Source organism: Hirundo rustica, chromosome 1, assembly GCF_015227805.2.
Source record: "Hirundo rustica isolate bHirRus1 chromosome 1, bHirRus1.pri.v3, whole genome shotgun sequence".
In the NCBI taxonomy this organism is placed as follows: domain Eukaryota; kingdom Metazoa; phylum Chordata; class Aves; order Passeriformes; family Hirundinidae; genus Hirundo; species Hirundo rustica.
The window spans coordinates 29,169,514-29,197,130 of NC_053450.1; the positions used below are offsets into that span (position 1 = coordinate 29,169,514).

Genomic DNA, 27,617 nt, shown 5'->3' on the forward strand with positions numbered 1-27,617 from the left:
AGGTATGGAAGGACTTGGTGTAATTCTTGTAGACTCTATAACTTGAACTGATGAAGATGCAGGATACATTTCAACTTCATGAAAATATTCTAGAAGCATGGACAGCAGGTAACAGCTCTTCAGTGCCCATAAAATGTTTCAGCTTGGAGCCTGCTAGTGCTTTTTTTGTCCTTCTCCCACTCCAAGAGCATTAGGAAAGTCTGGAGAAAAGCAAATAGACTTGCAGTTTAAGTGCTGGCTTCCTTATAGTTGGCTTTATCTGCAGCAGACAAATTGTATACTATGCCAGCTTGTATGTTTTCAAAATAGTAGTATTTTCATTTCACACCATGAATGGGAGCAGTGCCAAAATACACTTATTCAGAGGTGAACTCAAAATGACTTCAGCATTAACAACCCAGCATGTCCCTCTGTAAAAAAACCGTAATCTTCAATAAATACTTTTTAGTTGCCAGTATTTTACAGCATGTTTTGTACAGCTGTGCTCAAGGATGATCTTAATCTTTGCGTTCGGAGACAAAAGCAAAAATAAGCCTGCTGCCCAGATTTAGAAGTTTTGAGACAAGCCCACACACTGATTTTGTGGAAGTAAAGTTTAATTAATTGTTTTGTAAATTTTGCTATGAAATGTTGTTGGGGGTGCTGTTGGGGGTGCTGTTGGTTCCAGGAGTAACGAAGGAGGGTGATCTGCTCTGAGTTTCACTACTGAATTGGTAGCACCAGTTGATTGTGGTGGTGTAACTGATTCTGGACAAACTCCTTTGCCCTTTTGCATTTCCATAAGTAAAGCTGGGAGTATTTTGCTATACTGCAACGACTAATTTAGAACGGAATCTTGTTTTCAGAGGACTGAGTGTAAGTTGTGTAAGCTGTTGTGGTCAGGATATTTCCTCAATACAGAGCCCTGTTGACTCTGAGTTCGATTCATCTTTCCCTGAAGGAAACACAAAGTGGGAGATGGAGTCAGCTGGACACAAACATCCAGCGCCGTATTCAGTGCCATCAGGTGTTTGAGATGCCTGTGTGGAGCTCTGGATGTGACTGGGGGGACAGGGGAGAGTATGCTACAGCATCTCAAAGATGCTGAATACCTAAATTTAGGCAAGCCCAAGCTTAACCCTGCTGGTAGCATCTAGCCTTGTATTTTACTAATTATTGTGACCGGGTTTCTGTTGACAGTAACAGGAGTGCAGGCATACAGCACCTGAATCCTGCCCTGTGTCAGGCAGCTCTGCATGTATTTCTAACCCATCCTTTAACTGAAGCTCAGTGTCATGTATCCCATGTATTTTGGTTTTAAAAATCCTCAAAAGGAGTGTTTAAAAACATACGTACTGCTTATGGCAGTAGATTCTAAAACATACTGGTGCATTAAAGACATTTTGTTTCCAAATGTGAGAAGGTTTCGGTGAGAGAAGAATTTCTTGAGAGAAACCAAGACTTCCAGTGCAGATCGTCCAGCTGGAGCAGCCTTGGGTGCTGCACCAACAAGCACACAGTTCTAGGCAGTGAGAATAAAATGTGGGGCTTTCATCATAGAGGTCCAGAGGGAGAGGTAGTGCTGCTTTCCTGCTAGCCTTGATAAAGATACAAATTGGTTTCAGAACTGTAACTAAAAAGCATCCTTCAATTATAGTAGTTAAGCATATGGAAACTACAAGTCAAGTGTTATTGCATGTGGCTTGCGGGAGAGTGAGAATAATCAGTGCTCTCAACTATACCCATTTTGTACCCAGGAAGGTAAATAATTGATCTGGAGGCAATATTTTACTGTATTTAAAAGCTTAAATACAGGCATGGATGTCCTAGATTTGTTACCAAAGCCATCTGAATATTTTTTTTGCTGGATTTTGCTGTATTTTTTAAGATACTGCTGCCTATAGGTGCAATGGGAGAAGATGGTTTTGAGGGTGGAAGGAGGGAAACCACCACTTGGTTTCATCTCTTAACAAACTCAACAGGGTGCCATTTTTAAATTGGGGGCTGGGTTTTGATTTTCTGAGATGCAGCTGAGATTTTCAGATTCTTGCAGTTGTAAGAGCTTTGTCTGGAAGATGGGGGGTGTAATTCTGAACTTCATCTGCTGGCGTTGTGCCCAGTGGTCCCTTGCCTGCTCCAAATCCTGAGCTGTGTTAATGGAAAGCAGCAGTGCTGTTGTGCTGCCTGCTCCCCAGCACCAAACATCTTACCTGAGGGGACCTCCGCTTGCTAACTTGGAGCTGACTTGTGTGTCTGTGTGTGTAGAAAGAAATAAATGTTGTTGTGCAGATGTATTTTAATTTGTGCTTCTGTTTAGTTATTGTTTCAGGAGCTCATGTTTTGAAAAAGAATGTTTCAGAGTGACCTGACGTGCACATTTGCATGTAGCCATTTCTAGTACTCAGTTTGCAGAATGGTGTTTTAAATTAATGGGAGTGTTTTCTCCTGGTTCAGAAATGCATGACAGTTTATCCACTCAGCTGTTGCTTAATTCCGCATTTAATTTACCTAAATAGAAAAATAAATAAATAAATAAATACTTTTGAAGTAATTCCTCAAACTCCCTTTTATAGGGCTTAAGTCATAATACCGATACATTTTAATCCTGTAATAAATGCCAAACAGGCGTTTTCTGGGTTGATAGAGGTTCTGTTTTAGAGGGGAAAAAAGAAGATTAATTTTGGTAGAATTCCTGGTATAAGCTTAATTTTACAGGCTTAGATCCTTGATATTTATGACAACTTGAAGAAGATACATAGTTTTCATTCGCTGACCATTTGATTTTTTTCATTTGGGAACTTCTTGAAGCATATCATGCGGTGTGTTCCTGGTACCCTGTGTTTTGGTTGTTTCCATGAGGCTTGGAATAGCCAGTCATGTGCAAAAACATCGATTTTAGCACATCTAGCTTAAAAACATCTAGCACAGGAAAAAGGATTGCTTGGGTAAAGGAGCCAAATATTTGTAGAAGCTTCTTGTTGAATCTTTTGTGTTCCCTGCTGGGAGTTTCTCCAGTGGAAAATAAATGGAGATTAAATCAAGCAGGTCACCAGTGCTGTCAGCTGATTTCTGAGTGGAGCAGGTATTTATTTGCACTTTCCACCAATAACTGTATTGTTGTTCCTGCTATAAATGAATTCTAAAAAGCATTATGCAATCAATTACTATTCCACATTAGCAAGCTGAGGTTCACCTTGTTAAACTTCCCTTGTCGAATTATATTCTAACTAAGAGAAGAAAGAGGCAACATGTAACTTAATGAAATATTTCTTGAATGCAAGTATGGGGGCTAAAAAGAGCCTTTTATCATGTCTGTTTTTTCTTTAGTATGGAGGACTGTAGCTACTGAAACAAAAATTCAGCCACTGATTTCTCCCAGCAGTCTAATGTGGAAGAATGCAGTCAGTAAATGTGCTCTGGACTATACGTGTAGCTATGCAGTGTCATCTTCTAAGATGCATGATTTTCATCTCACAAAAACTTCCATGGGGGAAAAAAAAAAGTTGGGAGAATGGATACTCCAGAGTTGGATTTTAAAGTACAGTTAAAATTCTGGCTGCAAAAAAGCTTCTCCAAGTGTTTGTTTTTTACAGATTTCTGTTCACAGAAGTTGAACCTGAAGTGAGGCTTAAGTTAAGAAAAATAAGTATTGACCCCACAGATTTTGTCCCTGTGATTTAGCTTTGGGAACAGACGTTACGCAGATCCTTGCCAGAAATCATTAGATAAAGTCTCTCTCTTTAATAGCAGTTTCTCTTCCACCAGTTTTTGAAGCAAATGCAGTTTTTTCTTGACTGATACTGTAATAACCCCCAACCCACTCATAAAGACTCAGAAATATTGGATATTACTTTTGCAAACATTTTGCAGTGTTAGAGAACATATTGCACACATTAAGGAAGTATGGTTCCATGTCATATTTAGTGAGAATACGGCCTTTACTTGCTGCATTTTACTCTAAACTTAAGTTAGTTGTGAAAGTTCATGTGAAGGCAACGTTTAAAGTCCCATACTCTCTGATTCTAGTGAATCTTCTTTGATTCTTTCAATAATGGTATTATTTTTAAAAAAATCAACTGAGAAGAAACTGCTTATTCTTGAGGAATAAAAAATAAGGAGATTAGTTAAAAAATGAAGGCTGTGATTGCTTTTTTTGATTACTGCATTCAGTTGATCTGAAATCTTGGCTGTTCACTATGACAATAATGCCACAGCAGAATTGTGGCAGACATTTGCGTTTCCCTGAATAACTCAGATGCCCTCTAGGCTGAAATGTGAAGCCAGCTTTACTTCTACACTTCTCTGATTTAAAAGTGATGCATGAAGTTGTGTTGATCACATTGATTGCAGCAACTGATTGCAATGACATTTTGTTTTGGGGTTTTTTTTAACTTTTTTGGGAAAATTTTTACCTTAAGAATTTTCTGAAAAATTGGTCCTTACAATGTTGTGCTGGGTTGTGTGTCCCAAATTACTGGTAATTCTAGAAGAAACGTGAGTGTGGACATGTGCAACAACACAGTTCTATTTTGCTTTAGATTTTCATTAAGTATTTTGAAAAGATAATATTTTTGATAGAACATCCACCATCAAGTGATTAAAATGGTTCAGACATGGTCCTCTTGAGTCTGGATAGCAAAACAACATCTATCTGCTGAAGCTGACAGCACATGGATATGTTTAAACAACGCAACACATGTAGGGTTATAGTACTGCTGTCTTCTCACATTTATAGGTGGATATTTAAAATTTGTCTCAGGTATGTTGCTTGGGAATGAGTTATGCTAAGGGAAGGTGTGAATTACAGAAGTTGGCCAAAGCTTTTTTCTTTCTTTTTTTGATTTGACTCTGTGTTTGCACCCAGGACTATCCAGCTGAAAATCTTTGGGGTTTAATTATTTACCTTTGGCTAAAGTGTAGGTGTTACTTAGGAGTGTGTTTAGTCAAACACCACTAAACTGGGGACAAATCTTCGCAGTTACCTGCAGTTCCATTATCTGGGCAGAATTACAGAAACCAGACCAGTTCAAACCAGTGGGAGTCTTACACATTCCCATGCTGGCATGCTTGGGCCACTGACAGACCAGTGGGAGCAGGAAGGAGCAGCTCTCTCTTCTCCTGGGCTGGGTCTCTGCTCAGCCAGAAACATGCTCGGTCGTCAGATGTCAGCCTGGTTGAAGAGTCAGGTAAAATATAATGCTTTGGGATGAAGCTGTTGCATTTTCATGTCCTGTTCTGTTGGGTGTTGTGGGTTTTGTTGCTGGGTTTCTGCTTTGGAAAGACAGGATTTTCCCACTTCCCACTACTACTGTCAGAGAGGCAATGCAATTGGTGTTGTACTGCCAGGACTCCATGCCCTGCCCTTCGTGAGCCAGGTATGGCAGCGAGGAGTCACACGAACGTCATCGCTGGAGTTATATAAAGAGCAAGGAGAGTCTTTACAAAGCAAGGCTGCTGACACTGTTGGCTTTCCTGAGGCGAGCGCTCCATGCCAGCAGAGGGGCCACAGATGGACGCGTTGCATAACAGCCTTGCTGGTCGGCTGGTTGATGTATCCCTTGTGACAGAGCATCCCCTCAGCGCAGCAGCGAGCAGGGAGGGCAGGCAGGAGAGCGGGCGGACGGAAACTGTCGCAAGCCGAATCCGCCCTTGAGTTTATCTTCGAATCTTCGGAACGAGTCCCTGGTCGCAAACTGAGACCAAGAGAAATCAGCCTGAAATCGTGTGTTATGTTGTTTTAATAATACTTTTGCTTGTGAAATGTTCTTTGGAGGCTGTGTTACTACAGATGCTTACTTCAAAGTGATTTATCATGCTCTGCATATTGCTGTTTATAGCTGAATATCTTTTGTTAGGAAATCCATTTCCGGATCATATACAGTTACAAACATGCAAATATGATTTTTTTCCCGTCTTTATTAAGTTAGTGCTTATCTTTTTAAGATATTCCTTTAAAGTGAAGGACAAATATACATCAGGTGCATGATTCTTTATCTTATTTTATATGTAATCGGTGAACAAAAAAATTCGACTATATGGTCTTACACAGGAGGACGGAATATGAAATGTAAAACAATAAAAAAAGAATTTGCATGATAAAATTGTACTTTTTTAGTTTTATGTGCACATGCACATGTGCTCTTTTTTTGTTGTTCCCATTTTGCCCCAGTTTGATCACGTACATTATCACAACTTGAGTAAAAACGTCAAGCTGTTGTAGTGAATGATCTGTTGTAGTCAGTGGCTCTGCCATGTATTTCTTCATGGTTAGCAGTCATCCCTAGAGCACAGAAATGGCAATTTTTATTTTTTTTTTTTACAAACTGTATGTCACAAATATGGTTTTAATCTGTTTTAGTTGGCCAAATTGCAAGACCTGTGGTTCTCAAAGTTTCATATCAAGCAGTTTTAATCATTTGGTCTGTATGGAGTAGTGCCTGAAGCATATAGATATTTTGGGAAGGGGTCTGTGTGTGCTGTCTGAGATCAATACCTTTGTCACAATGCAGACCGAGGGGTGAGTTGAACCTACTACTGAAGCTACAGCCACAATGATCAGGGCTGTAAGAGCATCATCATCTTTATTTGGAGAAAGGAAACACCCTACTAAGATGCACTTGCTATCACTTGGGCTTCCTTACTCCCAGCATGCGCTAGAGAAAGATGCTGGCCTAAATTTTCTCATCTGCTTAGATCTGCAATGCAAACAGCAAAATCCTGTCACGTAAAGGATAGAGAGCAGTTCCCACTGCCCAGGGGAGGAGCTCTTTGCTGGGCAAGCTGTCAAACACTTCTCCATAGTGACTCGTGTCAGGAAGATCATACTGGGGATCCAGGAGTACTTTCCTACCTACATCTTTTCCTTAATGGCAAGTTATATGAGGACTTTGTGCTGGAGATGAAATAAGGCAAAAATTACCTTATGCTAGCCAGGGGAATTAGTGACCTGCTGAGATGTGCTTGACAGGGGAAGAATTAAGATTGTGTGTGTATAAGAAAAGATTGCTGAAGGGAAGTAAGAGAGAAATTAATATGGTTTATCTATTTTGAAAAGCCAAAGCGTGATGGTAGAGATGAGACTGCCATCAGCTCCACTGGAGCTGCATTGCAGTTTGTACATCTGTATTGAGATGTGCAATGGAAGAAGCATAAATTCAGTCACCTTCATTTTTCTTTGGGGAAAAACAATCAGAAATGATGGATGTTCTCAAGATAGCTTATTCTTTAAATAAAACTGGTAAATTTTCAAAATGCTCTAGTGTTCTGCAAAGATAGTGTATAGCTGCAGTGCTCCAGCTTGCACAAAATTCAGTGTATCTACAGGATAGTAATGTAATCCCCCTGTGGAAGTGCTCATGTTTGTGTTGTATTAAAACCTGCTGTCAGATGAATGCTACTTTCAGTGACTGATGAAGAAGTAACTCATTCTCCATGAAGACCATGTCTCTTTTGTCCAAAGTAGCTAACACACTGACTGCGGGCTTCCCAGAGAGCAGCAGGGAGGAGGCTGTGGTTGTCCAGGACTGCATAGAGGACTTGATTAAAGCAGATGTTAAGCAGGTACCAAAACCTGACTGCCATCTGCTCACAGGCTAAAGCTTCTCCTTTTCATCTGTTTTATGAAAAGATTTATTTATTTGTTAATGTCTTTATTTGCCTTAACCTTAGAATTTTCATTAAATCGTGGGGTTTTTTTCCTCCCTCAAATTCTTCCATGTTTGTTGGAAAAGACAGGCATACTAGGGGAAGTCTGATGTCAGGAAGAAAATGGAGTGTAGAAAGACTGGAGCAGAGCATCATGCAGGGCCTAAGATGAGGGGTGAGAATGTTTGAATTTATGAAAACTGTGGACAGTCTGCCTGACAGTGTGCAGAGTGGGATGTGGCTATATTTGCTGTTCTCCCAGCTTCCCAAGCCTGTTTCTAGCCAGTATAAGTTTAAGAATAAACTAATAACAGTGTTCGTCTGAGACTCCATTTGGAAGAAAGCGGTGCTGTTTTCTGAAGAGAATTCCTTAAATAATTTCAGCTAAACGTTTAAATGTCAATGCCTCTGTGACTGTAAATACTCTAATTCATTAGTCTGGAACATTCCACATGCTTAGCCACTTCTACATTTGTGATCTGTAGACAAAGAAATGAGACCATGAGGCCATTGCAAATTGTATGGAAAAAAAAAAACAAAGATGGAAAACGCTGTATTTTGTTGACTAATAATGGAAAACAGTCCACTTCTTTTCTGAGAGGAAGAAGAGAATTGAATTCTATAGTGGAAAACTATGCTTTCTTGTCATTGAAGCCTGTGTTGTCTTTGATAGACGGAAAAGAAATAAGGTTGGTGGTATCAGCTGTAACATGGACGTTTCAGTAAGACTTCAGTAGATTTTTACAACATGCATCTGTAGTTTAAGACAAGAATACTGCTTGCATAGGATAGTATATAAAATGGTGAAGATGTTAATGAAGTTAATTTTTTGTGTGACTTCTTTTGGTGACTGTTATGATTGTTGTTGCACTTCTCTCAGCAGCAGGAGTAACTTTATGGAAGTCTGAGAATGAATAACATGAGCATAGTACCAGATGCACAATTAGTGACTGGCTGCTTTATGTCATGGTAATTATCACTTGTAATATTTGTGAGAGCAGACATATTTATGGAAAAAAAAGGTGGTGAGCAGGTTTTGCTACCTGATTTGAAAACTACAAGAACATATTCGGCAACTGAGTCTGTACAGCATTGTTGTATTTTGGCTTTATAAGCAGCTTCTAACACAAATATATACTTTACAAGTGTTTCTGTCTAGCAGAACAAGCTGGACTTAATACTAACCAGAAGCTGGGTGGTGCATTCTCAATTTCCTTTTGATACCTACAGGCAACAGCTTTGGTAGTTTCTTGTAATGAAAAATAGGTTGAATTCAGAACAAGATGACAACCAAAGATGACAGCAGAGTTAAGCCAAATGCATTCTTGAGCTACCACATATTATGTCAGTGGTTTCATTCTTTTCAAAACAAAGCACTCAAGTAATTAAAAAACAAACAAAAACACAACAAAAAGCCCTGGGCTCATAGAGCAAACATATTTTATAGCACAATTAATGTTTAATGTAAAAAGCATCTTGAAAAAACATTTAGATCAGGAATACTTATAAATATTCCTGATACCTCCCTTCAGTTTTATTCCATCTAAATTGACCATCTTGTAAGTTTACAATGCTTTATCAAGAATAAGTTTCATAGGACTTCTTAATCCATGTTTATTTTCGTATCTCCAGATCATTTACTTTGCCTTTATTTCACTCTAAATGTAAACACGTATTTTGGTTATTTCCTATAATGGTATTACAGGTCATAGGTAAACTGCTTGAAAACAAATTACAGGGAAGGCAATAATTTGCAGACTAGTTTTGCCCAAATCTCCTACTATCCCAATAGAACCATATGTAGTAATTGCTGCCTCCAGCTTTTTCTGCGTCCTCTACCACTTCAGAAGGTGTTTTCTGTATTGCAGGTCATTGAATATCAGCCTTCCTCTGCTCTCAAATTGTGTTCCACCTTCTGCTTCACTATGCAACCTTTATTTTTTGATGATTTGTTGTGTTGCAGTTGTCTCAGTTACAGGGTCAGACTCTAACTTCAGGTCCAATTTGTTCCACCAGGATTGTTGTGTGTGTTTTAAAAACATAACCAATATAGTTCTGAGCAACCTGGTCTGGTGAAAGATGTCCATGGCAAGGGCGCTAGAACTAGATGATCTTTAGGGTCCCTTCCAACCCAGGCCATTCTGTTGTTTGCTTGCTTGTTGTTTTGTTTTGTTCTTGTTGTTGTTTTGTTTTTGTTTTGTTTTGTTTTCCATTGACATCTCTCTCTAAAAGAGAGATTTTTTTGAGAGATTTCCCTCAAAGAATTGGGAATCAAAGATGAGAAACCAGAGCTCAGAAATTTCACGAGAGACTTCCCAGCAGCTTTAAAGAGAAACCATTCTGTATCCATAATTGTCACGGATCATCACTCATACACTGTTTTTTGGGTGCTAGAACTGTTTAGAAGTGAATAAGTCTAGTTTAAATGGTGGTGGTGGGGTAAAAGGTGAAATACTTATTTAATTTAAGATAGATCTGAAGGTCTGATATAGATACTATTAATGTCACATAATTTAAGTGAACTGTGGCATCTTGCTTGGATGGCCTTAGTGCGGCGTAATGCCAATTAGTGGTGCATGGTGCTGTTTTTCTCGCCATGACAAATTTTTTCAGGTCATGCTGTTGCAGCAAGAATGATCATTCCCAGCTGCAGCATCACCGGATCTACGTGTGAAATGTCCTTTTACACACTGGGACTCATATTCATGGTACAGTTTAAGAGCAAAGCTCTAGGTCTAATGCTGGGGGTTTTAACTCTCATTGTTTGGGATGCTGGACATTTAACAATACTACACAAATAAAAAAAAATCATGACTAATCTGCCACCACTACTCCTTGCAAACATCTGTCAGTTAGAAAACTGTACCCAAGGAGAGCATCCTGAGCTGGGAAATACAGAAACAATTTTAATTGTTTACAGACTTAAGTGGGGACTTTCTACATGAGATTATTTTAAACTCATCTGCAGTGGGGTTGTTAAGGAGGAGCATCTGCAGTGCAGTAGTTAGTGTTGAGTGGTGAAGAACTACATGTGGTCATGGGATCTAATACCAGCTATCAGTGAACATTGGCTGCTGTCTAGAGCAGATAGTCTAGATGCTCCATACTTTCTCATTTTCTTGATGATATTATTCTGCTGTACATAGCTACATAAATTTTGGTGCAGTTATTCTTGCCTGGGATTTCTTTGACAGTCACATGCACATGCAGGGTACATGCAGGGGACAGTGCTCTTGGAAAACCCCGACTTCTCCACACGCCAATGGTGCAGATGGTTGCTCAGCCACAGAAAGCTGGCAACCCTGGTGATGCTTTAACATGGATGTGTAGTGTCAGGCACCTTTGGCTCATGTCTGATAGGTCCTACTCTGCCCAGATGCTTCAGTGGCATTTCTTTACTGTCCATTCGTCTACTCAGATCTTGTTTTGTAGTGACTGTTTTCATAGCCATAATTTTTAACATATCTTTAGTTTTTATCTGTTCAGCAGAAATTGAACTCATGGGACGAGGAGATGACTATCTACAAGGTTGTATTTGGCTGCTTTGGAAGAAATAAAGTTATTTTGGACCTTTGAAAGGTTTGAAGAGTTGTTTAAAAAGCAAGAAGAAAGATGGATGTTTGATTTAATGTATTTCTTCTTTATAAGAGATAGTTCAGTGAAGAGATGGCTTTGTGCCCTAATTATTTTGAAGTCAGGTGCCCTTGGCAAAAACACTATGTTGGTTAGGACTGGAGATTATCTGGCGATGGTACTTGGTAGTTCAAAATGTCCAGTTGAAGTTTCAGGTGCTAAGGAAACAACAGAAACCTTTCATCTGTAATTGTGAGATTTAAAATGAAAAAGCAACCTATCTGAAAAATCTGAAAGACCTAGTGATAAACTATGTGTCGCTCGAAACAAGTTTATATGGTATAGGGTGTGTACAAGATGGTGATCTTACCTCACGATGTATTTTTTATGTGCTGTCTATTTCAGTCTGTAATCTAGCGCTCTCTTTCCTAAAACAGAAGGTCTCAGGCCTTCTTTAGCTCTTCAACACATTGCCAGTGTGTTGTCAGAACATCAGCTTGTCTCTTGAGTCATCGTGGCATAAAATTGGCGAAGGCAGTGTCTTGCCACTGGAATAGCCTCGGGGGCTTCACGTTGCATCTCTCGTGTGGAATTCGGAGGAGCCGTGGGTTGCTGTAAAGTACATCAGTCAGATCTCTGATTGACTGAAATGTTTTCATTCCCAAACTCCTTCACATCTCAGCATTGGGGTGTATCCTGAACTGTGCCTTCATAAACATGGAAGGAGCTTGATGTAAAGAAGTGCTGAAGTTCCAGGATATGCTCTAATCAAAAAGGCAATTGATAGGAGGTGACGACAAAGCAAATAATGATGAGCTTGGAGCTTCTGCTCTCCGTGTCTGGTAGCTTGAAAACAACGGAACAGTTGCAGAAGTAACTAAATCAAACCTGCTACAAGGTACTATTTGTCACCTGGATAATGTAGTAAGCGGCTTTTTAATTACAATTCTCTTTGCTTCTTACTTGAAAAAAAAATTTATTTCCAAATAATTGGAAAGCACAGAAAGAATGACATATAAATACTAACAATAAAGAATGACCCTTGGTCATTTTTGAGACTGACTTCATTTCAGCAAAGTGCTTGCCATTTTGTTCACCATAGTAGATATATGTAGCAACAGAACAGCATGCCTGTGACTCTTAGATTTGGTGAGATGAGGACTTGCAGGTTTTTTCAAGTGTTTCGTCAATTACTAGAAAAAAAATTATACTTTAATGTGTGGCAAAAGAAAGTTAATATTATTTTAAACTTGGCTTAGAGCAACTTTTTAGAGACAAATTGTGCTAAACAAATTACCCATGTATGTGCATTGGACCTGTATATATGCAGTAATAGTACAAAACATATTTTGGGAATATTAGACATTCATACAGTGGGGGAATCATGCTGTTTGCAATAGATAAGGGGGAATGAAGGAAAAGCAAAACATTTTTGATCTTACATTTTCTCTTACTTCGGGAAAGACTAAGTTCCTGTAGCATCTGGTGTAAGGGTATCTTCAGCTAATCATTCTTCTCAAAAATTAAGGAAGATTTATGGACTTTTGTTTTGTTACTTTTCCATCTTTTTCACCTTCAGCATGGAAATTTGTATTGCATTGAGCAAGTGGTCCAGCCCCTTTCTCTGAGGAAAGCATCAGAAGTGTGAAGGTTTCTTTGTGTAAACAGTGCCCTATCCAAATGATCTCATTTATGAGTGGGGTTGTACCTGTAAACAAACTAGAACAGCAGCATAAGGCACAGGCAAGAAAGGGATGGAACATGAATACTTAGGATAAAATTTGGAATAAGTGGTCAGTTGCTTCAGGGCACTGTTGAGACTTGGTTTGCTTACAGGGTTATTTGTTGCGTCAGCAAGTGGCCTTTAAAGCAGAAAAAATGGAACAGAAAATCTTCCCCCAAAATCCTCAAGATTTGTGGATGACCATAAGGGATAACCATTCTCTGCAGGGTTCTGTTATTCATTTCTTAATTTAATTTTTGCTTTGCACTCATAATCTTTGAAGAGATTACCCTTCATGTGATTGTTCTGTTTTAAAGCAGACAGTTACTGTGTCACACTCCTACTTCAGCTTCAGTCATTGCCCCAAGGACTGTTCACTAGATAAGTTTTTCTGATAGGTTGCAGCTGTTTGAAAAGTAAAAATTATTCATTGGATCGATTTTTTCAATATATAGAATAAATTGTTCCTGTAAACTGTAGCTTATCTCCCAGTGTGGAATTTGGCTTGCCTCACTGTTCCCGTTTATGCAGAGCATTTAAAACTGGAGATCTTATCACCGGCCAATAATGAGAGCAGTGTTTTACTACCCATCCTCTCCCTCCCCACTCCCAGCACACTGTATCCCATATTTTGTAAATCAGATAGCAAGATCAAGAGCTCAATCCTGTTTCCATTGGATGGGCTTGAAATTTCAGTTATCTTTAAGGAATCAGATGAGTTGCCCAAAAAGCAGTAATAAAAAGGTTTCTATGAAAAAGGCATTTTCCATCCATTTTGCAAAACTTAAGCAAACTTCTGGAGAGCCTTAGGGGGCAAAGCAGCTATTCCTGCCACAGGACTGCAGAGGGGGCAGCAGGAGCTGAGCACGTCCATAGAATGTGTTTACATCAGGCAACAGAAATCACAGTAAATTAGACATCCTTTTTATTCTGGTGCAGCTCTGCCAGCACTCCTGGGAGAGGCCTGGTGTGGTGGTAACCTCCATGGCAGCCAGGGTGTCATCACTGGATTGTACCTCTGCAGGGAGGGGAGGGCACTGGGAAACGCTGCTCCAGGTGCTCCTGGGGTCACACCTGGCTTGGGAAGCCATCCAGCTTGAGGAGGTGGCTGGAGCAGCAGAGGGAGAGACAAGGGAGAGCCCTGTGTCTGGGAGAGCACATCGGCCAACCTTTGGAACCAAATATTGCGATTTCTTGGATATCTACATCTACAAAATGGTTGTAAAAACGAATGGATTCTCTTCTGTCAGGTTTTTATGGTTTTAGTGAAAATGGAGATGATAGAGAAACACATGTTTGTGAAAACAGGTCCATTCTTTGTGGAACAGTGCTAAATGCAAGTTCAAATAAAAGACACTGAGAAACCTGCCTGTGTTACACACCACTTTCTCTTCAGTTCTGTTAAACTGTATTTTCTACTCCAGGATGCTGAGAACTACTGTGTGAATGTCTCCTATCTCATAGGACTGATGTGCAGAGACTTTTTATTGTCTCTAAGCCATTACAGTCCAAATGGAAAGTCAGCGTCGTTACTGAGAACTCTGTCAAGTGCTCCCAGGCTCTTAACACACTAGCTAGACTTCCAAAGGCCCTTTGAATAAATGAATCACAAAATCTGTTAGCTTGGCCAGGAGGAGTGGAGAACTTTGAGCTGGTCTTTGATGCATTTTTCTTTTTTTGCTTAAGAAGTTCAGGTGTATATGTGTTTTTAAAAAGAAGAGTTCCTATATTTGCATTTTCACCTTAAGTAATTCTACTCACTGTCAGTATAAAAAAAAAACCTGCTTGTGTATAGCAAGGACTGCAGAAACAAAGAAAGGCCCTTCATTCTGCATATGAATTAGTCTGCAAATATAAAGTTAGTGTGGAAAATGTTAATTTTATGTTTGACCACAGTGAGCAAAGGCAGAAATCCCTGACTTCTAATTAGTGCATTATTATTGTCTCTCTCTTTTAAATATCAAACACCAGTTCTCTTTTTAAATGTATAAATAGTAATGCTCTCGATGTTCTGAGATATATCATTCTAGTACTATGCTGTATTAACATAATAGTTGGAAATATTTCCCTTTGCTTATTGCTTTATTGTGAAAGTTATGGCTTTTACCTCAGAATGCTGAAGACCTTGGACTATTTGTATAATTTTCTCTGTAATTTTTGGGTTTGTGTTTGGCAAGTGAGTAATTTTTAATTTCCATAGTCAGCAACCAAACACAAGAGTAAGAAGTAACATAATTTTTCTGTACTGTCAGTATTTTGAGTTGTTAGATGGTAACCAAGTTTTATGGTAAATGCAAAGTATTGTGTGGACTAAGAATATTTTGTAGCATGATGTAAATCTTTACTCATTATAGAATGTAAATCTTTGCTCATTATAGAAGAGTGGTTGCAGTTACTTTAGATACATGGAGTCACAGCCATGTACGTGGATTTTCTTGCTTGTTTGGATGTTGGTTTTGCCTTTAATGATGAAGAAAATGAAAATATTTTTATTTTACCTGTAAACTGTAATTTAGGATTTTTACTTTGGAAGTGCTTCTGTTATTGTTACTGATTACAATGAATTCATTGTATGATGGATCATATTTTTGGTGTCGAAAGCTTCTAACAACATGTTTATCAGTATTGATGGAGTGCTCAGTATGACATTATCAGTTTGATCTGGCTATAGTCAAGTGATCAGGCTCTGGTTTCAGAGGTCTCTTTATGAGAATTTAGCACATGTAAGCCTGGGAGGGAGAGAGCAGTTTAAATATAGTGTTATTTTGTCACAGTTATAGCTTATTAATGCATACATATTTATATGATACTTCTTACAAAAGATCCAGGTGTGTTGTGAACCACTGTCATAAGCTGAATTTTGGGTGGAGGACAGTAGACAGTTAACATGGAATATGCATTAGCATTTTTGTGCTTGACTGCTTCTCTTCTTATCAATCCTAGTTAATTTTTTTTTCTTTTTTTAAATTGTGTTCCTCTGGTGAGGTTAGCAGTAAGAAACAGATAAGTACATGACTGCTGAAACAAAGGAAAATGTGAGCCTTTTTGTAAACCTGAGTGTTTAGGGCCTATGGGCTTCAGATGGTTATTGTTTATAAAGTAGAAAAAGGAAAGTCGGGCTCAACAATGCTGGAAAGCAGGGGTATGTGATTCTAGAGAAGGTTGCTTCTGTGGCCATCAACTTTTGTAGCCAACATCCACTTGGAGCAATTGCACGTACCATTTTCTTTTCCCTCCCTGGGGCTCCTCTCCTGGTGCTGCAGTTTCTACCCTCTTTCAGCCTGGTCCTGCAGGATGCTGCTGTTCCTCTGGTTGTTTGATGGGAGTGGAGCCCTGGTGAGGAAACACTGCCTGGCCCACACTCAGGCTGTGCTGGGGAACCTCTAGAGTGTAGGAGAGCTCTTTCAGCACACTGAACCAGTGCTTCATTGCTTTCAGCATTGCTGCACTGGGGTCAGTGGTTTCTGGTCAGGGAACTAACTGAAAACTTTGGAGTTGTGGGCAGGGAAAAAGGATTTTTTTTTTTCTTTGCTTCAAGTAAACTTGGTTGTGCTCTTCAATAGGGACAATTTTATCAAAAGCACCTGCTACCACTACCACTTTATCTGTTCTAAGAATATTCTCCAGTACGCTTAAAATATGCTTGGGTAAAGTGCTGACTTAAAATTCAGTCTTTCCAAAAGGAAGGACTGCAGGCTTTTTGATCTGAGCCAGGCAAGTAATAAAGAGTACTCCAAAGACTTAAAAACTAGGAAAAAAAAATTATATTTCTAAATATTTGAGAGCAAGTCTTAAAAAACAGAGGAAAAATAGAACTGTCATATAGGTGTGTCCAGATGGGAATAATATTTAGTAGGGAGTTTGAAAGTAACAGTGGCCAGGAGCTGGCAGAAGAAATGGGACAGTAGGAGATGTAGGATGCAGTTGGACATTGCGTTGATTCGGAACACTTGCATAGCCTTGGACTTGTCTTGGACACTCTTTTTCTCATCTTTTGGAGCTTAAACCCAGCCTTTCCTTGTAAAGAGCTTTGACTGGGGAAAATGTGATGGTCGGTTAACACTGATAAATTATTATCAAAAGAGCAATAAATTCATCAGCAAAATCAAGGAAAGGATTGATCAAGAGTAAGTGTTGTCTGATTTGCTTTGACTGCTAAAGAAAAGGACACGAAAAGGACACCTTTAATTGCCAGGCTGGCTAGATTAGTGTATTGCAGGGATCCAGTAAAACCACTCTCCCTGCTGAGGAGGCAGGGACACATGAAACAAAGAGAGCTGGGGTTGTGGTAAAGGGTCTGCCTCCAAGGACCTGTAACTTGTACTGCTGCTATCTCAGCTGATTCATTGTCATTTGGCTATCTCATGTGCTTGGATTTACAAACACTTGGAAAGAAAGGATCCAAAACTGCTTGGTTCTCAAATGCAAACTGGGCTGACACAAATACATCCATCCAGAAGTAAGGAGATGCATTTGGAGACTGGGATTTGAGGTTAGAGAAAAGAAGAAATCTTCATAGTTGATGTAGTAGAAGATATTACAACTGATTTAAATTTCATTACACCTAACAGTAACATCAGGGCTTATGATTTCAGTCCACAGAAAATCGCCTTAGCAATGATGGGATAAGTGTTTTGGGAACAATTGATGCATAACAAGCAAGTTATTCTCCCCTCTGAGTCAAAATAGTGTTGAACAGCTGTGTGCAGGTTCAGCTTTCCATCTGAGAAATCTGGAAAGTACTGGGACAGTCTTAATGCATCAACTCACATGTGATGCTGACTAAATGCAGATGGCTTAAGTGGTTGCTGTCTTCAGTTTTATGCCTTGTCTGTGTCTCAAAGACTGCTGCTGCTGCAGTACTGGCTGAGTGATATATGAAATATGTGTGTTTACATTTATGAGCCAAACTGTAAAAATGGAGCAGAGTCACATGAGCCAGTACTTGTAGCTGCTAAAATTCTTGTGGCTGGGAAGTATGAGCAGAGTGTTCTTGTTTGCTGGATGCAGCTGAGGAGGAGTAAATAGTAAAAATGACTGTCATTCAAAATGAGCAGAAAAAAAGTCCAAAGTTCATTTTATTTGGGCCGTTGGCCTGTTAAATTGGATCAGGAAGAAAAAAGGATTCTGGTAATTGCAAGAGTATGGTTTAGCATGGCTAGAAGTGGCAGGTATTCTCATGGCTATTCCTATTCTTTGCCTGCTTTTGAAAACTTTCACCTTAGTCACAGATGCCAATGCTCACAATTGTGGGACATTGTAAAATTATTTGGAGCAAGGGTTAGGTTTTCAGAACAGCAATGCTTATCATTTTAGAGAGGAGAAAATCAGGAGAACTAGAAGAAATTAGTTATAAACTACTTGGGGAAACTTTGGGATTAGCTCTGGCTCTAGACTCTGACATCTTGACACCAACTTGGCAAGCACTTGCCACAACTGCTGTAGTGTGATTTTGCAATTCTGCAGAGGCCTGGATGGGAACATATAAGTCCTGTTGCCACACACACTGAAGAGCCTTGTTGGAAGGCTGACTGCAAACACTAGGGATCAGCTTCTCCTTCTTATCAAGAACTTTTGCGCACTTTATCCTCGTAAGTTGCAGAAGTGCAGATAGTAATGGCTCATTCACAACTGGATGGTCACCGGGATGGTATAGTCCAGCAGGAGTGGGCTACAGAGCACGTGAAACCTTCTCAGAAACTAGAGTTTCATGCTAGGATATTAGGTAATTGGAAAAGCATCTGGCAGTGTTGGTCTTGAGAAAGTGTAGCATCTCCATGTCAACCCCAAGTAAGGGTCTTCTGAGCCCAGAGGAATTTGGCATTCTGAGTGAAACACTCCTCCGCAGGCACAAGGAGCTAATGGGTGACAGATTCAGGATTCAGTGGATTATAGTAGATATTCGAGACCTTTCCAGTACTTGATGACGACCATATGGCCGCTGTGCTCTTTGCAGAAGCCTTGGCTGGAGGAAAGAAGGGTTTCTACAGATAAAATCAGAACACAGCCGGAATCATCATCAGGGTTTCAGTTCCAGGCACTGATGTGTTGCAAAAGACAGTTGTGAGAGTTAAGCTGTTGTGTCGTGTGGGAGAGTGTTCATCAGCATCTGTGTGGGTCCTTGCATTAGCCAGAAAGCAGCTGTGAAACATTTCATGGGCAAGTTCAAGGTTTGCTCACTAAAATATCAAGAGCCTTTGACTGTTGTATAGTTTTCAGTTAATGAACCTTCCACCTAATGGGTGAGATAGGATTCCAGAAAAGGGAGTGCACCCAGCACATCCTGTTCCTCTTGGTGATTTACTGACCAACAGTTGATGGGAAACAGCAGGTAGCTGACCACTTCTTATCTTGGCCTTTAAATTAGACTCAACCTGATCTGTTCAGTAGAGCTCCTGGCAAGGCACAGAGACATCTCCAGAGACCAGAAAGCAGAATATGGTGGGGGAAGCGTCCTTTTGTAAGAACAAAATTAACTTGATCTCTAGGAATTAAGAAGATCATTTTGGATGATTAGTCATATGTTTGATAGAAAACGTTTTTGAAAAATGGTCTGCTTTGGTTCCACGCACAAGGTGAAAATCCCACAAGGATTTCCAACCCACAAGGATGGAAAGCAAAAGTCTGCTAAATGTAGTGGGTTTGGTAGTCTTATTTTGGTGCATTGACTCCAAGAGAGTTACTCTTGGGTAAAAAAGACAGAATATAATTTTTATAGAAAAAAAAAATCCTTCATTGCCTAAACCCCCTTACTATGACTCCTTGAGCAATGGATCATTGAATCCTGGTTCCTGGTGGCATTCGCCATTTTTCAGATCTCTTCCTTTCCCTCGAAAGTTGGCCGCTCACTTTTCCCTTACTACCCCTTCTCCATGTCCTCTCCTCTGACTTACACAGGTTCCCAGCAAGACCAGGCTGAGGGAGCAATGGGTGCCTGTGCCATCATGCTGGTTCAGGCACACATCACACCTGCAAAACAACCTTCTTTCTCTCTCCTTCCCCCTCCCTCTCTCCCTTTCTTTCCCCTACCCTCCTACCCCTCCTGCACCGTTTTTATGCCAGTTCCCTAAATACTTAAAATATTTGGTTTTTAATCTGACCAGGGAGACTTTAGGATCGGTCTTTTGGAGAGAGTATGGGAATGTAAACAGTGTTAAGCAGGAGCAACAAACTCACATCCCTTAGTTCCAGTTCACAATTTTCCTTTACACTATAGAGACTAATGTATGTTGTTAATGTTGCTAGTAATCTCACCCAATTTTGCATCTTTATGTCTTCATCCAAGAAAAAGAAAACCCCTTAAGAACACATTTAGCTCTAAGAATATGAATAGCTGAAATTCTGAAAAATGAAAAAGGAACAGAGTCAAAGTTATAGAGAGTCAAAGTAATCCTGATTATTTTTTTTAATTCTCTTTTCCCATTTCTTTTCCTATTTACATTGGGTTAGTTTGCTTGTACAAGCCTCTCGATATGCTCAGGCTGCCAGAAGAGCAATGCTTGGAGAACTCTGTGCGGCAGCTTGTTTTTGTTACTGTGCTATGCTGGCTTAGGATTTGGGCTGGTATTAAAAAAAGAAAAAAGAGAAAAAAAAATAACACTAAAAAAAAAATCAAATATTTGTTGATGTATTTCCTGCCTCTCACTCACTGTGTTTCAGGAAATCTTCAGAAGAACTGGACATGGATAAAGTAACAGCAGCCATGGTACTCACCAGTTTATCCACCAGCCCTTTGGTCCGCAGCCCTCCTGTCCGACCCAACGGTAAGCCTTTGGAGCCGGGGCTGTGGGAAGGGGTGCCAGGGCCCTTTTTCAGGGGGCTTGTTTCCAGGAGTTGTGGCCATGGTGGAGAACAAATGGTGAGTGGCTGTCTTCTGGTATGTTGGGGATCATACTGAGCTTTGCTCCAACCTGGTCAAAGTCTTCGGTGCAGCACTGGCAGAAATGAAATGTTTTCTTTAACTGTAGAGCAGCTCTAGTTTTTGAAATGGGAGATGCCTATTCTGTAAATGGAATATGAGCGCTTCAAAAAGTCTCTGGACCTCACTGAAACACTTAATTTTTCGAAGACCTTGTTTGCATTTGCCCACGTACAGTCCTAGAATTGTAGAATGGTTAGGATTGGGAAAGACCTCTAAGATCACCGAGTGCAGCCATCAACCTGGCACCACCACGATGTTCACCTCTAAACCTTGTCCTGAGTGCCATATCCAGGAAACATGGTAGCAGTTGTTCTTGTCATCCATTCCATGAAAATGAGATCACATTTTACCCAAAGCCACAAGAAGGCAAAGCCCTTCCAGATCACAGCCCTTTGACTGAGAGGCCGTGCAGTAGCAATCTGCACAGCAAGAGGTCTGCTTCTCTCTGCACCTTCAATTCCTGTGCTGTAAGTCTCTGATGATCTTCCATCATACCCATAATCTATTTAAAGACTACTTCGTTCATGGTATAGCAGAAGACACGCAAATAAAAATAAATATAAAAAGTTTCAGGTAGTGAAGGAATTGGTAATGAAATATAATTGATCTATGCAAGATTGACTGGAGTTACAATAAATATTTAGGAGTGTTTTATTTTAAGGAATAATTTAAATTAGGCCACCCTTATTAGGGTACCTCAGCATTGTTCGTATGACTGACTTTTCTTGTTTACTTGCAACTGCTAAAAAAACCTCTAGATGTTCTCCTACTGTCAATAATTGGAATACTGAGGAATACTTGCTTTTCTTCTTGGGAACAGGCATTCTCCACTGAATTATGTTCTTAAATTACTTTGTAGCAAATGTCAATGCTGTGGGTTGTCCATTTATTTTCAGAAAATGTAAGTTTTATCCTTTTAGTTGGAATTTTGGCTGTGAACACCCATGCCCTTTGTTCATGTGCTTTCCAGTTGAAAGCCAGAAGTGTTCATTGGAGTGCTACTGCTCTGAGAAGCCCTGGGAAGCCTCAGGCAGTGGCATCCCTGGTGACTGTCACGCCTCAGGACAGGATGTTGGCAGCCCCTGGGAAAGGCCAGCGGAAGGGTAAAAGCACACCTGCTCTCCAGCTGCTCAGCTCACACACAAAACCGCAGCTGAAGATGCATGTGTGCTTGATGTGGCAGGCAGGGACAGGGATTTGGTGTGGCCAAGGCACACACACGTCCCCTGCTGCATCCCTGTCCTGGGGAGCTGCTGTGCTGTGGGTGAAGCATTTTCTGCCACCTTAGACAGTGTGAGCAGGTGACACTTGTCAGGAGCAGCAGTGCACATTAGCTGCAGCTGTCAGTTGAAAGATCTTCCAAACAAGCCCTTTTGAATTGCTAATGGGCAAATGGTGGGTCTTTAACTGCCTTTGATATTTCTTAGCATAGTCTGAGTGCTCTTTGATATTTCTTCATCTAGCTTGTCTGCTTGTTTCCCAAAATCTGGCAAGACTAGCCTGAAAAATAATTCACATGTTTTCAGTAGTCACAGAGAAGATTTCAAAGCTGGTTTTGGGCACCTTCTTCCTGAATATTTTAGTTTTACCTTAGTCAAGGCTTACTGAAGACTTAAATAGAAGCGTAAAGACTTGATAATTTAAAGCTTATTTGGTGTTGCAAGGCTAGGCTCTGATCCTAGTAATACAAGCAACAAATGAATTAGTGATTAGGTTTTTTCTACATGCTTTTCCAAAAAAGGGCAATAAATAGCAGTATAATTAAAGGAACATTTGTTAAAACAAATGGAATTTTGCCTAGAAGTAAAAAAAAATAGCATCAGCATTAATATTAAAGTCAGATCTGTGCTGGAATTCCTGGGAATGATCACCCATGTAAACTGGATCAGAGTTTGGCCCTTGTTTCTCTGCAGCTAAATAATATTTGGTCTGGTTCTCTTTCACGCTACTCCAGCAATGTGAAAAGAGCCCCAAAATAAGAGTAAGTTGCATTTATTTATATATTAAACTTTATATTGACAGATTTGTTAGTATGAGTGAGAACCAATGTTTGGTTTTTTCCTGTTGTCAACCTCATTAAGTCTTTTCCACGCTACTTAAAAAATGTTCTTGATTTACATCTCTTTCTCAGCAAGGTGAAGAGAAGTTGTAAACACTGAGAATACAAACTACCACCATAACAGTGTCAGAAAGTAGCAGTTGAAAGAGTTTTCCTTTGATTTTCTGAAGACATGGAAATTTTATGCTAAGGTCACAAGTTGATACCAGATGTATTTTTTGCTTTGGCGCAAGGCTGAAGTACCAAATATTTAAAAGAAACAAAACCTACCTTCATTACAGTCAGATGAAGGTTGTAATCATGAGACAAAACATGACATTTTCATATGTTAACTTGGGAGCTACCAGAAATGTGTAGGTATGTCCTTTTCCAAAGAGGAGGTGGGAGGGGTGGAGGGAGAGGATCAATTCTGTTAGTGCTGTGCGGTCCTGATCAATAAATCAGTACTGCTGTTTACTCAAGAGGGCACTGTGTTCTGGTTTTTTTGAGCAGCTGATGTTAGTCATTAAGGATTTTGTCCAAAACCAACTAAATTAGGAGAAAAAATCCAAAAATTCTTTGGTTTGGGGGTAAGCTTTTGATAGCTCACTTTCTCGGCCATATCATTAGTTAAATTTTATCTGTAAGAAATTGAGAAGGAATGAAGGAGTGACTTCTGCAGATCTTTTAAAGACAGGCACTGGCTTGAGAGGACTTGTCTCACATTTAAATATTGTTTCATGAGCTGATAAGATGTTCTTTGCTTGCCAGCTCCAAAGTCAGATATTGCACAATACTCAGGCACCTCCAATGTCATTGGGAAAAGCTGCCAATGCCTGAGTTAGGGCAAAAGTTGCACCTAAACAGTCGCTGTGCATTTGCCCAAGCCCTGTGAGAACCTGAGCCTTCTGGCAGAGCTGCCTGTGGCTGCACCCTGGATGTGCTCAGGCCGTGCCTTCACTGAGCTGATGACCTACATACTCCTCTGCTGCCAGAAGCCCTTTAGGGACTGGCGAGAGGGACATGCCAGCATCTGGTGCCTGAGGACCTCTGCATGTAAAGCATGGCTCAAGCTGTGCCTCAGACTGCACAGCAGTGCTGGTACTCCCACCCATGGTGCTGAGCAGTGTAAGCTGTTAGTTCGAGTGTCACGTCAGGGGAGCTGCAGCACCCAGGAGGCAGTTCCTCCAGAGAGTAGGTGTGGAGGTGATCTGTGTCTGTGTGTTCCACTGCTGAACCCAGTGCCTGTGCACCGGTATATCCCAAGGGATACATGCCACCTCATGTAGAGATTCAGATTAGGCAGAGGCGTGTGTATTGAGAGGTTATAATAACACAGAGTGTAACTATGGTTTTCTTTGGTGTTTTAGTACTGGGAAGATGGTCGTGTTTTTGTGGATCTGCTTAGTGTTCTGGGGCTCAGAGTGTAGATCTCCTGTTGGCCCTACAGTGGCTTGGAGCTTGCTTTGGTGCTGCACCAGAGTCATGTGTTCCTGTTGAAAGTTGAGGATGTATTTAGAATCATAGAATAGTTTGGGTTTTCAGGGACCTTTAAAGGTCAGTTTAAATGTTTTCCTTAAATCATGCATGCAATATATGACAGTTTATTGCTGTTTATACTTCAGAGCAGGTTATCTTTTCAAATTTCTTTTTAGCTGCTTTTGTTTGTTTGTTTGTTTGTTTAAAAAAAACCAAAAATCAAGTATGGAATATGTAATGTGTGTACAGTGGGTTAGATATGGTTGTCCTCTCTGCATCCAGTGCTTTCACTTCCTTTACTGAATGTGCAGCTGATTACCAACATGGCATCTAAACCTTAGAAAAAAGAGCTCCTTGGCCCTATCACGGCGATACTGTTGTAGTAATCACTTTTGTTGTTCTTGACAGAATCCCTGAATGGATCTTGGAAAGAAGGAGGATTTGTGCCTTCTAGTACCAGCAGCAGTGGATACTGGAGCTGGAACGCTCCCAGTGACCAGTCCAACCCATCCACCCCATCTCCACCTCTGTCAGCTGATAGCTTCAAAGCTTTTCGGACACCTTCCCAGCCAGATGATGGTATTGATGAAGGTGAAACAAGCAACCTTCTCTTCGATGAACCTATTCCTAGGAAGAGAAAGGTTAGCCTCGTGTTAAATTCCATACCCATGGGTAGATAGGATGTTGGTAGGCTTATTTTGTTGTGAGAAAGGAACAGGTCACCCAAATACCTCTGCTCGTGTATCCTTTCTTGGCATCCATTTAACATGGGGACTTCGCCTAGTCACTGTGTCTCATTCAACGTGGTCACCTCCTGTGACACACATGCTGCCATCAGCACCACATATTTCCTGCCAGATGGTGAGGTGCTACAGAGCCTCCTGCTCAGAAAACACTAGAGTGATTTCCAGAAGGTGTTGCCTCTGGCCATTCAAGGGATTTCTGTCCTACTTTGACAAATTCTCTGTGTGCAGGATGCAACAGGCAGCCTTTACATGTCATCACAAAAACTGACTATGGCCTTAATACTCCTTGTTCCCTGAAAGTGCTGTTTGTCTGACAGCATGTCAGATACCTAAATACTGTCAAGGTTTCTCTGTACAAACATATGGAGTGAAAAAAGGAGAGAAAGAGCTCAAACCCAATGGCTTTTGATATAGTATTAGCGTTAGCCAAATTTATCCCCAAATTTATCCTGGAATGCAAAAGCAGGCTAAATAAAACATGACATTAAAAAAAAGGTCCAAAACTAACCCCAGAAAAGCACTGCTGCTAGCCAGGAAGCTTCTCTGGAAGAAAAAGAAAACAAAGAGATGGCACTAGTCCAAATTTCCTTATCTCCCAACACAACAGGACAGATTTTACATAGCAAGATGTAAAAGAGCTTTTTGTAAGGAGAAAAAACAGAGAATTTATTCCCTTAGTGAACTTGTTTCTGGCTCAGTCTGAGACAGTTAATTGCTTCATCACCAGCAGGAAGAAGTTTTAATGATTGTTTAAACCTGTTCAGATTTATCCTCTTGCTCCAGAGGCTGACCCATGGGAAAGGGGTGAAAATGTTCGTGGGAAAGGGGTGAAAATGTTTGTGCATCTTGCTAAGAAGGAAAAAAGTATTTTGGAGGACGCCTTTGTTATGATAACTTAGAAGCTGGAGCTGAGCATTGCACTAAACAGAGAGACCATTTGGGGGCGTGTGGGACAGGAGTGGGAGTGCAAAAGTGTCGCAGTTTGCCTTTTACTTCTTGATTAACCTTCATCTTATTAGCACCACTCTTACTGCTCAGCTGAGACAGATGGGTTTGCAGCTGCCATCTTTATTGTTTTCTAAGTTGCTTTCAAATATTTCTATTTATGTACCCGCCACGGGTCTATTACACTCTCTGTTCTGGTTCACAGGGATTTTGCTTTGTATGGCAAATGTTTTATTTAGATAAACAGTAACATTCCATGCCAAACTTGGTTTTATAAATTAACTTCCTTTCCTGTAGGTTTTGTTCTTTATTCTGGCTGCAGCATGGTACTTCTTCTGAGTACAAGTTAGCACCTTTAGAAACTGAACAAAAATGTTCAGGTTATTTCATCTTCAGGGCTGCAAAAGTCAGGAGTAAACCTAGAAATACAGTGATTGGTAACCTTACTATTTGCTTAAAAGTTTCCTCTAAGGTAGTTATTCCTCACCAAACCATTTATATTCCATTATTTTCTTAGACAAAACATTAAGCCTGAATAGGTATTTTTTAGAAAGGAAGTGGAAGAAATGTAAGCATGTTCTTTATTTCTATTGAGTGAGCTTTCACTTTATTATGTTAAAAGTGCATGGATATTTGCAAACTCCTACCACTGACAATAAATCCAAAACCACAGTGGAGCTAGGAGACTTGATTTAACCATCAAACTGGGGATGGATGTTAAACCATTCTCTGTTCATAAAGACTTATATGGTGTTTATTATGTCACATTGGAATTCCTAGGATGTCAGCTATAAACATGGCCTTCATCTTGTTGACATAGTTGGTGGTTGATTTTGTGTGTTTTGAGCTGATAATAGTATTTAGTATTATATTATGGAAGTAAGAAAAGTATGAATCAGAATTGCTAGATGGATTATATTTAATTTGAGTAAAGAGAAAGTGTTTTTTATCTATTTGACTGATATTTGTATTATCAAATGAAAAAAATAGGCAATTTATGTGCAATTTATTCCATAGTAGAAGTTTTCATACTGCTAGTATGATCAGGTACCTCAGATCTCAAAGCCCTATACATTCATACTTTAAAACAGGAGATGTTAGACTGCAGGGAGCTACAGAACATGCTACTACAATCAGCTTGTATTTTAAAAAGCCCATCAGCTGAGATTTTTTTTGTTTAAGTTATATTCTAATCATCATCCTTCTAGCAAATGCTGAAACCATCTACTGGCATGCAGTTCCAAAGCATCCATGTTGAAGAAAGTGCCAAGTCATCTTTTCTTCACGGCACAGTGAAATGTACTTAACCCTAAAGATGTGCTTGTTCTACCCACTTTTTTTTTTTTTAATTGAGTTTTATATGAATATATTAATTTAATCTTATATGTAACTAAAATTATATAATAATAATACAGTATTTTGTTGCTCTTCGTCATTTTAATAATGTGTTCTGTAATAATAGAGAAAATTATTTTTGAGAATTACAAGCTATTTAAACGGTACAAAATTAAAATTAGCTTTTAAATATCTCTAGTTTCTAACATCTGTGTTGTTTTATGACTACTTTTC

The 27,617-nt window shown here is 39.8% G+C and overlaps 1 protein-coding gene across 2 annotated transcripts in view; it reads left to right on the top strand.

Annotated features, from left to right (window-relative positions):
• The window catches only part of ZNF704 (zinc finger protein 704), a 95,171-nt gene that overhangs the window by 41,206 nt on the left and 26,348 nt on the right, over positions 1 to 27,617 (top strand). For both annotated transcript variants that reach the window (XM_040082219.2, XM_040082129.2), the window contains exons 3-4: positions 20,579 to 20,682; positions 24,766 to 24,998. In XM_040082219.2, the coding sequence (XP_039938153.1) occupies positions 20,579 to 20,682; positions 24,766 to 24,998 (337 nt within the window). The remainder of the gene's footprint in view (positions 1 to 20,578; positions 20,683 to 24,765; positions 24,999 to 27,617) is intronic.